Source organism: Phyllostomus hastatus, unplaced genomic scaffold (genome assembly GCF_019186645.2).
Source record: "Phyllostomus hastatus isolate PE091 unplaced genomic scaffold, TTU_PhHast_1.1 phas_contig_57, whole genome shotgun sequence".
Lineage (NCBI taxonomy): Eukaryota > Metazoa > Chordata > Mammalia > Chiroptera > Phyllostomidae > Phyllostomus > Phyllostomus hastatus.
In genome coordinates, this window is record NW_025333912.1 from 3,191,982 (window position 1) to 3,210,085 (window position 18,104).

The window sequence follows — 18,104 nt, forward strand, 5'->3', positions numbered from 1 at the left end:
TTCCACCCAAATTGGCTTTTTATTAATAGTAAAGACTGGACACATACTGCTTGCAAAAAGTATAGGCACAAAAATAAATTAGTAGATATTTAAGGGCAAATGTAAAGTTTGCACATTAAGTCATTAAAGATTTTGTATACTTTTTATAAGTGTTATTTATAAACTAGATTTATTAAGCACAAAAAAAGGTGCAAACCAGCAACTATATGCTAGCATTTCTATTTTTCAAAGGAAAAAATATAGTCAGCAACCCTTACATGTGCATAGACTACTTCTGGAAGATCAAACTATCAATAATTGCCTATGGAACTGGATCAGGAATAGGAAAGAAACTGCTTTTCATTGAAAAGACTTTGGTACAATTTAAAATATTTCAGAGTTACTCATGTACAAAATTCTTAAATATTTTGATTAATGTATTTAAGATTAAACCTTTAATATACAAATTTAACATAAAATTGATTAGTTACATGGTACAAAGAAATGATTTAAAAAGTCTTAGAGTTTTAGGTGTACTTGATAGAGAAATCAGGGTTAATTTAAAGCCAGCCATTAATATGCTACTTACCTGCATGTTATTCAAGACAAGAAAAATGTCAATATACAATAATTAAATTTTTATTTTCTGTTGAAAATAATGATTAAATGTAATTCAGAAATGTATTTCTCTAGCCTGGTTTCTCACATGTATCAAGGTGATGGCACATTAACTGTCTGAATATCATGTTTTATTATTTTTCATGTGCTGTCTAGGCTGGGTATACGCCCTATTTATATATGTGTTTTTCCCATTATCCCAGCTGAACAGTGTCATGTCCCCTCCCCTACCCCGGTACACAGCCTAAATCCAAAAGGAGAAAGTGGGATCACCTACTTTTCCCCAATTTTACACCTTTTGTTAAGGCATTTCAGAAACAGAAATGATCTGCCTTCTCCATTTCACCAGTCAGTTCCAACACAAGAACAACAAATAAAGCAATTTCTGTGATGCCAATGTCTTTGTACTTCCGCACTCTGGAACAAGCACATTTGCAAACAATCAGCTCCAAGAGTGTTAAAAGGCCCTCAAAAAACTAGGAGTAATATCATCTCTAGTATAAAAGAATTCAAAAACATCCAGTTCCAAAGAGTCCCTGAGCACACTGTCCATTCCAGCAAGAATCTCCAGAGAGGTAACGAATGAAAGGCACATTTTCTCCAATTTGAGGACCACTGATAGCATAGTACTAGAGATGGTACACCAGCCAGGCTAAGCAAGGTTCTAATTCAAGACATTCCCCTCTCCCAATTTTAAATCTTACATGCTGGGAAAAGTCTGATGTTGGAAGTAAACACAACACTTTAGACTATAGGAGTGGCAGCTGGAGTGTAACAACCTTTCCACAGACTATTCAAAAATAAAGGACAGCTTCAAGACTCCTCCTCTTCCTTTTCCAGGAAATCAGTCAATGTTCCATTGTCGATAGGAATTAATAAATATTCCACTCCATCAGTTCCCTAAAAGATATAAGAATACCCTGGATGTTAGTCATCTGTAAGAGATAAATTTGAATCCTATTGTAGGTTAAAAAAATGGACTCTCTCTCTCTCTCTATATATATATATATGTACATATATATGTATAAAATTTAAGGGAAAAGAGCACACAGACATATATCCATTTAAATATACGACATTTATGGTTAAGCCACTTCATAGTAGAAAAGACTAGGGGGTAAATAAAGGGGTATTTTCTTCATCCTCCTGCTCTTTCTAGATCTTAGGCTGTTGATTTCTGTTCTTTTATTCCGCTTTCAACTGAAACTTTCCCACTGGTTTTAAAAATATATTTAGGTATCTCCTATTTTTAAGTAACCCTCACTAGACTCCTCATTCTTTCCCAGTTATCACTCAACCTCTGCAGCTTTCCAGAAGAGTAGCCGACAGTCTCCATCTCCTCACTCTTCCCTCAACCCAGTCTGGCCTAGCTACTGCCACCATTTTCATATCCCCGAGTGAGCTTTTGCTCAGACCAGTGATTTTCATTTATCTCATGGCACACATAAACTAATTACTAAAGTTCTGCTGCACACCAAAAACCATATTTTTTGCTGATCTGACCAAAAAATGGGTATAATTTTGAATCATTCACACCTGATGGCTATTGCCGTGTTGGCAGTTGTCACTTTTTTGGCTACCTAAGGGAAAAAAGGCCATGCCGCTGACTAAGGAGTCAGATATGGCATCCATTGAAAATCACTGGCTTATCACCAAGGAATTCCATAAATCCAATAGGTATTTTTAGTCCTCTTTTGTCATCTCAGCAGCACCTGACACTGCTAACCATTCTTTTTTTCTTAAAACATGCTTTTCTTGGCTTTTGTAATATCATACCCTGGATTTCTTCCTGACTCTGGCTGTTTCTCTCAGCTTGCAGGGTTATCTTTTACTTGGCCATTAAATGTCATACTTCTAGACTAGTTCCTGGCCCTCTAATCTCACTATGTCTTCTCTCTGGGTAGCCGCACCAGTGCCTGGTTTCAGTCACAACCTAAATACACGGGAATCATAATCTTGTATGTGTAGCCCAGATCTTTCTTCTGGTTTCTTGTCCCAGGAATCCAATTCTCTAGTTGACATCTCCACCTGGAAATCTCGAAGGAACCTCAAACATAATTAAGTCCAAACAAACCAAGATCATGAGCTCATGATGCGTTTCCCCTAAAATGTTGCCTTCCTGTTTCTCATCTAATGAGTCCACCATCTCTCTGGTTATGGACGCCAGAAACCAGGAATTACTCTTGATACTTTCCCTTGGCTCCAATATCCAATCTATCATCAGTTCTTGTCAATTGTGCCTCCTAAGTATACCTTGAATCCAACCACTTTTTTCCCTTCACCCTAGTCCAAGTTACCATCATCTCGCCCAGACCACTGACACCGCCCTTGCTGGTCCTGGTACTCCCCATTCCACTCTGATGCCAGAGTCAGAACATTTTTTTAATGTCTTCCCATCACCGTTGAATAAAGATTAAAATCTTTTCCCTGGCCCAAAAATCATACATGGTCTAGTCCTTAGATTACTACTTTCTCAGGATTATTTTATGCTATGCTGGCCACCCTTTTTTCCAGGGTCTCTTTTCATGCTGTTCCTGCCTAGAATGCTCTTCTCTTCCCTGTCGGACTAGTTTTAACTTAGTCTGCCTTTAGATCTCAGCTCAGGGCTTCTGATATCCACAATTGGGTTGAATCCAACTGTTTTAATATGCTCTTTCAGAACCATGTACCTTCTGATCATAGGGCTTACCACAATAAAACTATACATGTGTCAGATTACTGAACACATCCATCTCCACTAGAATTAAAGTTCTATGAGAAACGGGTTTTTTTTTCTTACTACTATATCCTAATATTTAGTGCAATATAAAATATATGGTTAGTATCCAATAAAACTAGACCAGATTAATGAATGGGGTAGAATAAAGAGAGGGAGCAGGAAATAGAATGATCTGACTCATAATATATTTCTAATGACCTGTTACTCTAGACCTAGAACTCTTAGGTTTTGTGCTTTGCTCTAAAACCAACTTTCTACAGAACTCAAATGGCACACTGCCTGAATGGACCCTTGTGATCCATCACAGAACCTCAGTTTCATAATCAGATCTCAGTCAAAGGCTTGCTTGTCCAAGATATGCTAGTCCTGGAATACAGTGCCATAGTAGCAAAGTCTCACCTTCTTGGTTCTTATAAGCTTGTGGTCCCTAAATTCAGTTAACTGGGCCCGAAGTGTCAGATCACTATTGACAAGGAATGCCTCCCGACACTGCTGGTAGAAATCTTGAAAAGAAAGTCCTAAAGGTTCAAAAGGAGATTTGAACAGAAGTCAGCATTTAAGACATGACCTGCATATGGATACCCATACCAAAGCACACAGAAGAGTGCTGTGGCCACAGTATTTCAAAGCAATGACTAAGTATTGTTTTTTTGTTTTTTTTGGTGTCTGTGACTAAATTTATCCCTGAGGCCCAGCAGGGGATCAGGGCCCATGAGTCACACTGCTTCTGTGGCAGCCTGCGGAGCCGGGGCCTGCCACAGGTGCGGCAGGCCCCGAATTTGACTCGGCTGCAGCTGATTTTTTTTTAAAGTCCTCTGGAAAAAGCAAAACTAAAGAATACTGTGGCTTATATTTTTTAAACAAAACTGATTGGTTGAAAATAGTCAACTGTGATCAAGTTATTACATAACCCTATGGGCAGTTTTAAATAAAACTGACTTTTAAAAAGGGAACTGGTAAGCCATGAGAGCTGAACAATTATTAAAATGTTTACATTATTTTTACTCAAAGAGAGGAAAATCTGCTAAGATGCCCAATCTAGGAAATAGTAATTGTTAGACATATATCCATAATTAGCATAAGAAATTTAAAAAGCAAGCTGGGGCTGCCTTTCAATTCACATCAACAAGCAGCCTGCTCAGCAGTGCATCTGTAGGGCTGTTTGAACATTTGCTATTGGCACACACACTGATCACAGAGCAAACCATTCACTGCAGTGAAAAGCTGCAGTGCTATTATTAGATTCCAGAAAAAGGAATTTATGGGGTGAAACAAAAGTCACACAATTTAATATCATAAATATTGGATACCAAGGTAAGAAGGGTTATCCTGGCTACCCAGCTGATGCTTTATTAGCAGCCTGAAAATCCCCCTAAGGAAAAAAACAAAAAACAAACAGGAATTAAAATACAAAATATTATCAAAAGATAACAGCTGGTAGTAAAATACATGAAGAGAACGTGAAACACTTGGCTTGTCTATATTAACTTCTGTTCCTTTCTCCAAGGGACATCATATACTGGCCTGTATAAAAAGGAAAAGCTTCTTTACTTCCTTTTAAGGAAAATCTAAGACTATTTTTTTAAGTCAATAGGTTAGTCCACTGTAGAAAACTTGGAATATATAATAAAATCTAATGAGGAAAATATCAATTCCATAGCCCTAAAATAACCACTAGCATTTGATGTGGAGATATTTGTGTATGCTGCTTCCTAAAACCTTAGAAACCTGTAGAATGAGGTAGGATGAAAATACATAAATTCATGCATTTATACATGGTATATATGCTATTTTACACCTCACTTTTTCACTGATTTTGAGTTATTCCTGTAGGAGAGTGGACCAAGTGGAATTATGGTGTTAGAAGCAGTGCTATACAAACTAAGATTCCCAGGAGTCCTTGGTAGAGCAAAAATGTTAGACCTCTGTTTTCATTTTTGTGAGAATCTACAAAATAATTACTATAAGCATATTTTGGATTATCTAAATGACCACTTTATAATTTATAAGTTGACCCTGGAACAATAATGGGGGCATTAGGGGCACCAACCACCCAAGCAGTTGAAAATCCACGTATAACTTTTGAGTAGCCGTTGTCCGTCAGTATCCCCAGGGGACTGGCTCCAGGACGCCCTGCGGATACCACACTCCAAGGATGCTCAGTGCCCTCATATGAAATGGGGAAGAACCCCATAGAGTTGGTCCTCTGCATCTGCAGATTCCCAACCATGAACTAAAAATACTGTTTTTGATCTGCAGTTGATGAATCCATGGATGCGAAACAAGGGGATACAGAGGGCTTACTATATATTTATTGAAAAACGTCTGAGTGTGCAGACTCACTCCGTGGACCTGTGCGGTTCAAACCCCTGTTGTTCAAGGGTCAACAGTACTGCCACTAACTCCACAGCTACATTTGGTTAAGATTTTTGATCATTCACATTCATACAAAGTAAAGACTAAATGATACTGGAGTTTGCAGAATGAACCAAAATTTCATAGTAGTTTAAATATATTTTTAAAAAAGTGTCGAAGGCTTGCACATATTTAAGTATGCCAATTAAAAAATATTTGCTTTAGTGTAGTGTATTTATTCTTGTATTTATATTGCACAGATCCCCAACTTCATACATAGCAACTTGCAAGTAGTCCATGAGCACTAAGCCTAACAGTAAAATTGAATAGAGATTTTTCTGTTCCTAATTCCATCAAAAATTTGAGTAGATACCCATTTAATACCTATTTCAGTATTAACACAATGCTAATCTTATTTCAAGGAAATAAAAACAGCTTTATAAATAACAGTATTCATTGGCATTGAGGGTTAACATAAAAGGAGACTTGTGATGATACAGTTGAGTATCTTGATCCTGGTTGTAGTTGTCAAAAGCTACCCATGATAAAACTGCGGAAGTAAACACACACGCATGCACACCCACTCAAACACAAATGAGAGCATGCATCAGTGGTGAAATCTAAACAAGCTCTATGGATCAGGCCAACGTCAGTTTCATGGTTTTAATACTACACTTTGGTGTGACATGTCAGCCTGAGGGCCAGTTGGGAAAGAGGTGCTGGGACTTCCCTGTACATTTCTTTGCAGCCTCCGTAAATCTGTAATTATTTCAAAACAAAAAGTTTTTAAAAAGCAAAGAAAACAAATAAATGGACAAGAAATTGCTAGCAAAAAAAAACAAAAAAACCCCCCCTAAGATCTATTCAAAGTTCCTGTATACCCCAGTCTCCTATCTATTTCCCTTCCTTCTTTCCTAGGATCAGTACTATTCTAAATTAGGAATTTTTCATATCCACCTATATTTAAAATTTTTATTTATGTGTGTGTGTGCACACACATATACACAGGAGTGGGCAAAAGGAGGTTTAGAGTGGTTTCTATGGAAAATAATATAATAATTAATACATAATAATGTTACCAAGGAGACCCGAGTCAGGGGCTACCTGTACTTGGTTCTTATCTTGTTCACAAGAGAGAATTCAGGTGAGAGAAACATGTACAGTGGAAATAAGATAGCAAGTATATTTAGGAAACATATATGAGCATAAAGTTGTAAGCAGGTACCCGGCTAATCTGAATGTCCCACAGACAGAGAAAATAAAGTTGTTAGTAAGTTTGTTATCTACACACTTCAGCCCCAGGCTACAAGTGGGCACCTATCTGATCTGAGTGTGCCAACTACTGGGACTCAGGGGTTATATACTTTAGCCAGTTTCTAGGTCCCCCCTCCTCTTCTCCCTTCCAGACCAAGAGGTATATCTGAGTTTATACAATCTAAGAAAAGCTGGATATAGCATAAGCCAGCATAAATAAATAAATAAATAAATAACAGTAAGAAAATTAACCTGTTGAAAGAGGCTTTTAGTAGCAACCTACCCCCCAAAGCATAGAATCCTAGAACTATTTTTAAGCAAATTGCCTTGGGACAATTACAAAGGCTTTCTTTCCCAGCCAGTGGAGATGATACACACAGAATTTCAAGGGCTCCCCACCTCCTGCACTATCATAGTTTTGCTTGTGATGTTTGGGACACCTGGCAATCTTATGAGACGGAGCTCAGGACTCCTGGGTCAGCAGGTGAGACGTGACTCCCTTTTGTTTCTAGCCTCCTGTTTTACGTTCTTTATTAGATTGTAATAGCGGGGGCCCTGCTTTATTTCCTCTCCGGCCACTCATTCTTAGCTGCTACCTAACAATAATACAATAAACTTTGTTAAGCATACTCACAACTGTAAACCTACTTACTTTTGACCATCCTAAAGGAGATGTTCATATTTCAGAGTGAGGCTGTATCTTTTATTTTTGTTATTTTATATTTAATCTATTATGCAGCGTGTTTGGCCCAAGAGGAGATGAATTAAAGTGTGAAAGTATTGTGCCATCTTGTATACAAGTGTCCCTTTATTGCTCTTCAAAAAAATTTTTTTTAATTTTTCAGTTACATTCAGTATTATTCTGTATTAGTTTCAGATGTGTAGTGAAGTGGTTAGAAAATCAGGCGTGTTACAGAGTGGCCTTCCCCTGCTTCAAGTACCCACATGGCCCCATACAAAGTTATCACAATATTAATGACTGTATTACCTATGCTGTAATCTACATATATGGGACTATTCTGTAACTTCCCTCATTACACTTTAAAGAAAAAAAAAGACTTTGTTAGTCTCACCTGCTTAGCTAGTCTCACCTGCTTATTCCTAAAGATGTTTGTATTTTAATTCCAAGCACAGAAATCACTTAAAATTTGATTAATTTATAGATCTAATACATTTCTAACTTGAAAGGAATTGCTACCTTTATAACAGTTGTTCCACTCATCTAAGAACATAATATTTATTCAAATCTTTATTCTCAACATTTGCTTAAAAATAGTTCTAGGATTCTATGCTTTGGGGGGTAGGTTGCTACTAAAAGCCTCTTTCAACAGGTTAATTTTCTTACAATTTATTTTTTTTTGCTGGCTTGTGCTATATCCAGCTTTTCTTAGATTGTATAAACTCAGATACACCTCTTGGTTAGGCTGCTGAAATTACTTCACTGGAGACACCACACAAAGGTATTTAAAAGCATGAGCTTTAGAGCCAGGAGGATTTCAATCAAAATCTCTGTGCCCTTTACTAATATCTACCTGAGAGTGGCAGTTATGAAAATCAAATTAACTATTTCATGTAAAGGAACCTGTGTTTGAACCATAATATTCATGTATCATTAAAAATAACCATCAAATTTAGGTAAAGTCCATCAAAATTCTTCCACAATGACTGCTAACATGCTCTTATTCAGAATACAAAAAAATCTATTATGAAAAAAAATGTTGCAACTCCTGCTTATTACTGGGCAATTTGCCAGATGACTACTACTGAGCAGTCTGACTGTTACACAATCCAGTACTAGCAACTATTATGACTACTATTCTCTTAATCCTTCAGACTAAGCAGGAACTTTAGTATTGCCATTAAACATAATAGTACATGTCTTTAAATGTATAGTTTTTTTTAAAAAAAGAAACAATAGTTTTCATTCTTACCTTGCATTAGGGGTAAGGCTTCGTAAGACATGAGTCAGGGAACTAAGTGTCAGTGATCCAGACTGTTTAACCAGGAGAGAATTCTCATAGGAGGTTTCTTCAGTATAAGGACTGTATGTAGTAGTTTCATACCAGAGCCAGTTATAAAGACTCTGCTTTACATGATCCCACACTAGAGCACATGATCAAAGAAATAGAAAATTACTAATTATTTTCATATTGTCATGTTACTAAATTCCACTCTAGGAAAGAATAAGAAAGCATTAAGTGAAAACCAAATCTTGAAAACTTCCATTTTTGCCATTTTCCCCATCCAAATCAGTACCTGACAATCTAATTTCATTGTCAATCAACATCTAATCTTCCTTGGTATATTAAATACAAATTAAAATATATTAGCACTACCAAGGCATTCTTTTTAATAATTTAACATTTTGTTCAATAAGTCTCTGAATTAAATTGCATAAAACAAATGTTGCAATACCACAAAGAACAGGAAAAGACCAAAATAATAGTTGGGTCTTCTCTCTTCCATGAAGCTTTAGTTGTAAAACACCTCCTTTAGAACCTGAATTTTTATTTCCAATAATGTTCTAAATCATATTGAAGACACCTAGATTTTTGGAAACCTGTATCTTTAAAGATGCAACAAAAGAACTAAAACTGTACTAAAAAAAAGGTAAAAATGTTATGACAACATTAGGAAAATTTTCTAAGACTGCTCTCTCAGGAAAGAAAAACAGTGATATTTAACTTACTAAGAGGAGCATTGAGGTGATCAATAGATGCTATAAGGTATATGTTACGTAAAGATGACAACTGTCCAATAATTTGCTGGCTTTTGTCTCCTCTCAACATTTGGCTATCCAAATTGTGGATGAGAAGGAAGAGTTCTAAAGAAGAATCTAAAAGTAAGAAGAATTCAATTATCATTTTCAATGAGTATTTGTGAATTCCCTACCACATACAATATGGATTAAAGAATATATGACAGGACAAAGTAACTATTGCATAGGCATAGGCAATTTATTTGAGAAGATATGTCAGTTATTCATAAAATAGGCAAGACATTATTAAAGCCTTCAAAAATAAAATTTATCCAAAATCAATAGGGACTAGAAGGATTAGAGACTTCACTGGAATGGTTAGCACTTGAATCAGACCACAAAGAAAGCAGTTGCAATAAGACGTAGGAAATAACGCAAGATGCCCTAGCCAGTATGGCTCAGTGGACTGAGCACCAGCCTGTGAACCAAGAGGTTGCTGGTTCATTTCTGGTCAGGGCACATGCCTGGGATACAGACCAGGTCCCCAGTTGGGGGCGTGTGAGAGGTGACCAATCAATGTATCTTGTGCATTGATGTTTCTCTCCCTCTTTTTCTCTTCCCCTCTCTCTAAAAAGAAATAAAGAAAATCTTTTTTTTTTTAAGATGCACATTGGATTGGAGGTGAATCTGTGCATGTTGAATTGCAATGTGGAAGTGGAAGGGAAACACACAGAAAGAGACAGAGTATTCTCATTAAAAATCAAGAGTTAATTTAGAAAACTCTTATTATCACAAAAGCCAAAAGAGACAAAAAAAATGGGAAGAGAAGGGCTTAGGACATTATTTAAGGAATCAGGAAAGTGAGAACAGTGACCTTTAGTCAAGATATGGCATAGGTAAACACAGCTCACCTTGCACAACCACAGCAAAATTACAACCAGACTACAAAACAAGTATCACCCAGAATCGTCAGAATATCAAGTTGCATGGAAGTTCAACAACCAAGGAATTAAGGAAGTCACATTCATCCAGACAGGGAGGAAGGATGGAGGCGTGGAGACACAGAATGGGTGAAGAGATACCTCAGGAGCCAGGGATCCAAGCCCCACACCAGACCACCCAGCCAGGGTTTCAGTGCCAAGAAGATAAGTCCCCACAACTTCTGGCTATAAAAACCAGTGGGGGTTGGGGTGACAGAAGAAACTGCAGGATTCTCAGGAGTCTCCTCTTAAAAGGCCCACAATGAACTTGGGACTCACTCAGACTCACTCCATTTGAGCTTTACTTTACCACCAGGGCAGCAGCTAGAAGGGCACCACTGGCATACAGGGAGAAATTCAAGTGTCCTGCATCAGGCCAAGTGCCAGGAGACAGCTTCCTCTAGAACAAAACTCAAGAGCCCAGGCAGCAGCAGAGACCCTTTCTGAGCACTCTCCCACACAGAGCCATAGAGAGGCGACACCGTATCTGAGACCCCATCAACCTGGTTCACACAGGTTGCCCCATTCTGGTGATTACCTAAGGCTCCACACCATCCAACTAGCCAGTGTGCTTTTCTACAATAGGCCATGCTATTAAGACAGGGAGTCAAAGCAGCTCTACTTAATACACAGAAACAAACACAGGGAGGCTGCTGAAACAAGGAGACAAAGAAATATGGCCCACCTGGCTGGTGTAGCTCAGTGGATTGAGCGCGGACCTGCAAACCAAAAGATTGCTGGTTCCATTCCCAGTCAAGACACATGCCTGGGTTGTGAGCCAGATCCCCTGTAGGGGATGTGTGAGACACAACCACACATTGATGTTTCTCTCCCTCTCTCCTTCCCTTCCCCTCCTATAAAATTAAAATAAATAAAATTAAATTAAAATTAAAATAAAATAAAATTAAAATAAAATAAAATAAAATAAGAAATATGGCCCAAAAGAAATAACAGAACTCTGGAAAAAGAACTAAGCAAAATGTAGATAACCAACCTATCAGATGCAGAGTTCAAAACAATGGTTATTAGGATGCTCAAAGAACTCATCGGGTATTCAACAGCATAAAAAAGACGCAGGCAGAAATGAAGGTTACACTAAGTGAAATAAAGAAAAATGTACAGGGAACCAACAGTAGAGTGAAGCCAAGAATCAAATCAATGATTTGGAACATAAGGAAGAAAAAAACTATCAATCAGAACAGCAAGGAGAAAAAAGAATTCAAAAAACAAGGATAGGCTAAAGAGCCTCTGGGACAATCAACATTCGAATCATAGGGGTGCTGGAAGGGGAAGAGAAAGAACAAGAAGCTGAAAACTTATTTGAAAAAATAATGAAAGAAACTTCCCTAATTTGGTAAAGGAAATTGACATACAATTCCAGGAAGCACAGAGAGTCCCAAACAAGATGGACCCAAGATGGACCCAAAAAACACATCATAATGAAAATGCCACAGGTTAGCCCTGACTGGTGTAGCTCAGTGGACTGAGCATGGGCTGCAAACCAAAAGGTCACCAGTTTGATTCCCAGTCAGGGTACGTGCCTGGGTTGTGGGCCAGGTCCCCAGTGGGGGCCACGTGAGAGGCAACCACACATTGATGTTTCTCTTCCTCTCTTTCTCCCTCCCTTCCCCTCTCTCTAAAAATAAATAAATAAAACCTTTAAAAAATTCCAAAGGTTAAAGATAACGAGAGAATCTTAAAAGGAGCAAGAGAAAAGCAGAGAGTTACCTGCAAAGAAGTTCCCATAAGACTGTGTTGATTTCTCAAAACAAACTTTATAGGTAGAAGGGACTGGCAAGAAGTATTCAAAGTGATGAAAAGCACAGACCTACAACCAAGATTACTCGAGTAAAGCTATCATTTAGAATCAAAGGGTAGATAAAGTGCTTCCCAGACAAGGTATAACTAAAGGAGTTCATCATCACCAAGCCATCATTATATGAAATGTTATAGGGACTTATTTAGAAAAAGATCAAAACTATGAACATTAAAATGGCAATAAATTCACAACTATTAATAATTGAATCCAACAATACAAAGTAAGCATACAAGCAGAACAGAAACAGAATCATCGATATGGAGATCTTTGGAGGGTTATCTGCTGGGTAGGGGAAGGGGAAAATGAGGGGGAAGGTGCAGGGATTAAGAAGTATAAAGTTGACCCTGGCTGGCGTAGCTCAGTGGATTGAGCGCGGGCTGGGAACCAAAGTGTCCCAGGTTCGATTCCCAGCCAGGGTACATTCCTGGGTTGCAGGCCAGAACCCCCAGCAACCACACATTGATGTTTCTCTCTCTCTCTCTCTCTCTCTCTCTCTCTCTCTCTCTCTCCCTCCCTTCCCTCTCTAAAAATAAATAAATAAAATCGTTTAAAAAAAAAGATTTATTTATAAAAAAAAAAGAAGTATAAAGTTGTAAGTACAGAAGAGACAGGCAGATGTTAAGCACAGTACAGGAAATGAAATAGCCAAAAACTTATATGCCTGACCGCTGGACATGAACTAAGGAGGGGTGTCTTGCCAGAGGGGATGGGGGTCCCAGATACAGCGGGGGCAAAGGGGGAAAAACTGGGACACCTGTAATAGCATAATGAATAAAATTTATTAAAAAAAACAACAAAAACAGAACTTGGGCTGGTATATCTCTCCACACTATGCCCCCTCTCCATTCTTAGAGAGTGAATAAAAACTTTACTCTCTACCCTTTCTGTCTTTGTGAATTCTTTCACAGCCCATGTCACCAACCATGCTAACAATAACCAATCAATGTTTCTCTCTCACATCGATGTCTCTCTCTCTCCCCACCTTCCTCCTTCTCTCACTTTCTCTCTCTCTAAAAGCAATGAAAAAATGTCCTTGGGTGAGGATAAAAAAACTAAAAAAAAAAAAAAAAAAAAAATTTGGAGGATGAAACTGTCAACACCACCAAATACTGCAGAGATCAAGATAAAGGATGAGCCAAGGCCAACATGTTTAGTAAGAAGGAAATTATAGGTGATCTTCAAGCATACAGTTCAGGTAACACAGGAGCAAGAAATTAAGGAAATAGATAAAACGCAGAAGGCAGGACACGGCTTCAAAAACCCTAAAATTATACTGAACCAGGCAAATAAAATAGCATGGAAGGGCAGCACAATAAGGTAAAATTTTTTTCTTAAGGTAGAAGTCCTCTACATTTTTAAAAGCTATTCGTAAGTCTCTTAGGGGTTGATAAGAAATGGGACGTTTGGCAGTTATGTTGGAGGATGAGTCTTTTGGAGAGAATAAGTAAATTCCTCTTACACTGGAAATAGAACAAGAGAGACAATATAGTGACAGGGGAGATGACACATTTTGAAAGTCTAAGGTTCCTTGAATTCTAGAAGCCACCAGCCAATAGTATTTAAATTATACATAAGTAAACATATAAATTATACATAAATAGTATATGCTATATTTATATTATATAATTATATGTGATTATAAATATATATCATATATACCAAATATACCATATATCGCATGTATGGCATATATAATACATATACTATATGTATATGGGCATATATGATGAGTTAAGCATAATCAAGCACTCCTTTCAATTCTTCTTTTTTAAGTATTTTTAAAAAGATTTTATTTATTTATTTTTAGAGAGGGAAGGGAGGGAGAAAGAGAGAGAGAAACATCAATGTGCGGTTGCTGGGGGCTGTGGCCTGCAACCCAGGCATGTGTCCTGACTGGGAATCGAACCTGCAATGCTTTGGTTCGCAGTCAGAGCTCAATCCACTGAGCTACACCAGCCAGGGCCTTCAATTCTTAAACAATGACTAAATGACATTGTTAGAGCCTAAATAACTTTATTTCTAATTTTTTTGAAATGTTCATATAACCAGAACATTCACACCAAAAGAATAAAAAATGTTTTTTTATTCCAGATTTTAGTATATGAAATTATTGAAATGCAGTGATATTTACTCAGAATAAGAATGTTTTATAAAAATATTAAATATAAAAATATCAGACAAAGTATACCAATCAGCTGGAGGCATTTCACAACTGCCAAATAAAACCTGAAAATTATTCTGAAATAAGAAGCTTTGGTTGTACAAATTCAAGGTAGTAGGAATAGTTCTTTCCTATTAGTTAACTGGTGAAGTTCACATAAAAAGAAAACACAAATTATTTCAGAGCAATCTAAATCAGTACTGAGAAAAGTGACATTATTAAAATAACCCTCATTTTTGTATGCGTTAATACAAAAGTAAGTAGAAGTGTATGCTTAGTTTCACCCTAAAACCAGGGCATCTACTTCATGTTACCTTCTCTAAATTTGTTTATTATCCAGTCTAGCTGATCCAGCACACTGCGGAAAGTACCCGTATGATCGAGGACTTCTTCTGTTATAGAATTCAGGATCTATATCATAAAAGCACAAGAGGTACATCAATTATAACTTATTCTATCATATAAGATAAATACAACCAGCAAATCAACCCTTTTTTATAAATTAAAAATAAATGTGGATTTCTAACCAAATATGAAAAAATCACTTTAAAAATTCTGGTACTTAAATATATCTATATTGATATTTTTTTACATAAGTTATGGTTAAAAGAAATAAAACAGGGAACAGCAAAGATGCAAAGATAATATATGAGGGATACAAAAATCCCCCCCACAAAACCCAACAATATGAGAAACATTAGAAAACTACAGACCAAAGAAAACGGTACACTAACACTAAGAACACTTTTGGAAAGAAATATCCAGCACCCAAAAGATTTATATTGATTTTCGAATGATGAAGAAATACAAGCATCTGAAGTAAAAATGATCTATAGATGTGTTATAAAACTAGAAAGTATTACTTATATTTTTATTATTTTTAGAGTAGCAAAGTGACATAAAAGCATTATAAAATAAATTTATGCAAGTCCCCCATTATCCTGTCCTTCAGAAAAGTACTGTTGGTATTTGGTGTAGTACACAAAGCTAACTTTTCCCTAAGATTTAATACAGTATCAGTTACAAAGCAGGAAATTCAAAGATGGGGATTCAGAGCTAGAACCTTCTGAGCCCAAGCACATGAACTTAGGCATTCTGCAATCCTACTAGTAGGAAGGCTAGAAACAAATATTGAATACATGCAAATGAAAAGTAGCATCCTCATTAACATGGGGGTATAAATTGACAGATGTTTCTTTTAATATTTTTGAAACTTACTGATTTCACACTGATTCCAGGAAAGAAACCATTGATGACAATATGAATGGAATCTTGCAGCATGGTGGCTCGAAACCGTTCCAGTAAATCTCTCTTAGAACCCAAACCGTAAAGCACAATGTTGAACCCCAGGCTGTTAGGAAAGATGGCATTCATGAAATTAAAGTTCAGTACCTCTTATCACCAGTTTTATAGTTAACCCAGTTTCCTTAATTTAAGCTTATAGAAGAATACAGGAAGAACTGAGAAGGCTAAATAACTATATTGATTCCTAACTCATACAAGGTGAAAGTACAATTTTATTATCTGTATGAAATTGGAGCTTAGAGTTCCAATTTTAGTAGCTTTCTCTCCAGCTCATATTACGTTTAAGTGACAGGTGCCTGGAGGTAAAAGGACAACATGGTTGGTACAAGGTACTAAAACATTTTACAGGCTGAAGCAGAGTTTTAATTGACAGATTAAATTGGGAAGATAGATTAAAATGAGCCATGTCACAAAGGTCTTGTTAAGTCAACTAAAACAATTAGATTTTATTCCAAGGACTGTGAGCATTTATTAGTACCTAGTCAGTTTTTAATGGAAAGGTTTTAAGTAGGAAAATAACATGATCTTTTTAGAAAGATCACAGTGGCTGAGTGGGAGGAATGAATAAGGAGGAGAGACAAAAATGACTTGAATTAGGTGTCAAGAAAAAAAATGTAAGGTATCAATAGCTTCATAAGTCAAATCAATAGGATTTGGAAGGTAGTTAGAAGTGGGAGGCAAGGGAAAGGGAATACTGAAGAATAACTCAATTTTTGGCATAGGCATCTTTCCATGCATGGGGTGGCATTCACTGTGAGAGACAGCAGGTGTGGGTGGGAATGTAAATTTTATGTACACCAAGTTATTTATAGGGCATCCAGTATTCAGATATCCATGTCTGCTCTTGGGGAGTGAGATCTGGGCTGGGCTGGGCTGGGCTGGAGATACAGTTATGTGAGTTATTCACATACAAAAAGCAACTGAGGCCCAGAAAATGAGATGATGCAGAATATGGCACACTACAGGTCAAACTGAAGTTCAACTCCATGTTTGTGTATGGAGGTCAGTCAGAAACAGTATTTATGTGATGCTCTATAGCAATGCATGATATCCTAGAAATAGAAGAACAGAACAGAGATAACCCCAAAGGTAGAGATTAGCAAGATAGAAGCAGCAAAAAAAAGTAGTAAGGGAATTCAAAGTGCTAGCAAGTAGTGGACTATAAGGTACAAGCTAGGAAGCAAAGCAAATCAAGTTATTAAAGTTGACATACTGGAAGAAGGAAGAATTGATGGATTGGGGAATGGGAATAGAGTGAAGAACTGCTTTAGAAATTTATAATAAACCACAAAGAGTTATTGAGAGGAGCTAAGGCCATAGCAGGGAAGACAATCACTTTCTTATTATTATAACCCTTTGACCTATTATTGGAAAAACAAAAACAAAAAACCACCATAATCAATTGGGGAAAAGTGTGGCAATTTCTATGTTCCTACTGCTTGGTGGTCCTGCCTTCTTATTAATCTCATTATACTAAAGTCCTTTTAAACACAAGTATAAAAGTAATTATAGTTAAAAAATAGTTTTTTTTTATTTTAATCATTTTTCTAGGTATTTTAATGAAAAAAATTTTTAAGATTTTATTTATTTATTTTTAGAGAGGGGAAGGGAGGGAGGAAGAGAGAAAGAGAATCAATGTGTGGCTGCCTCTCACATGCCCCCACTGGGAACCTGGCCTGCAACCTAGGCATGTGCTCTGACTAGGAATCGAACCTGCGATGCTTTGATTCGCAGCCCATGCTCAATCCACTGAGCTACACCAGCCAGGGCTATTTTAATGAAAATTTAAAATTCAACATGAGGTATCTGAAAAATGATATAATTGAAAAAATATTGTAAGAAATAATTTTGAAATAGTAAAATAATGTTCAAAGGACAGATCTCACCAAATTCTGAAGGTCTACAGTATGTATATAGAATGAGATTAAAATAGAAATACATATTCTTTCATTTTAGGAACTTTACTATGAAGAACTGGATTAAAATATAACTGATATATCCTGAAAAATTAGATGTTTAAATATTTTTATGAATAATAACCTATAATTTTCAGAAAGGCTATTTATCTTACAAAAGGCTTTCACATGTGTTAAACTTAGAAAAGACAAAGTTCTCGAAAATGAGAATATCTAAGAGCCACATAATAACATTTCTACATGTGCATCATAAAATTGAAAAGAACACCTACGTTTTCAAATTCTATACATGAATAAAAA

The 18,104-nt window shown here is 36.7% G+C and overlaps 1 protein-coding gene and 1 non-coding gene across 8 annotated transcripts in view; both read right to left on the minus strand.

Moving 5' to 3' along the window:
• ORC2 (origin recognition complex subunit 2) overlaps positions 1–18,104 on the minus strand; it is a 39,785-nt gene continuing 21,681 nt past the window's right edge. For 6 of the 7 annotated variants that reach the window (XM_045847672.1, XM_045847668.1, XM_045847669.1 and 3 more), the window contains 7 exons: positions 15,802–15,934; positions 14,898–14,994; positions 9,615–9,761; positions 8,857–9,028; positions 4,627–4,688; positions 3,716–3,834; positions 1–1,497 (listed from right to left, as the gene is read on the minus strand). In XM_045847672.1, coding sequence (XP_045703628.1) covers positions 1,411–1,497; positions 3,716–3,834; positions 4,627–4,688; positions 8,857–9,028; positions 9,615–9,761; positions 14,898–14,994; positions 15,802–15,934 — 817 coding nt within the window. In that variant the 3' untranslated portion in view covers positions 1–1,410. The remainder of the gene's footprint in view (positions 1,498–3,715; positions 3,835–4,626; positions 4,689–8,856; positions 9,029–9,614; positions 9,762–14,897; positions 14,995–15,801; positions 15,935–18,104) is intronic. The other variant, XM_045847674.1, reaches the window with a different exon arrangement.
• Positions 3,977–4,109, minus strand: LOC123824502. The gene has a single exon (XR_006786707.1). It is a non-coding gene; the product is annotated as a small nucleolar RNA SNORA5 (small nucleolar RNA).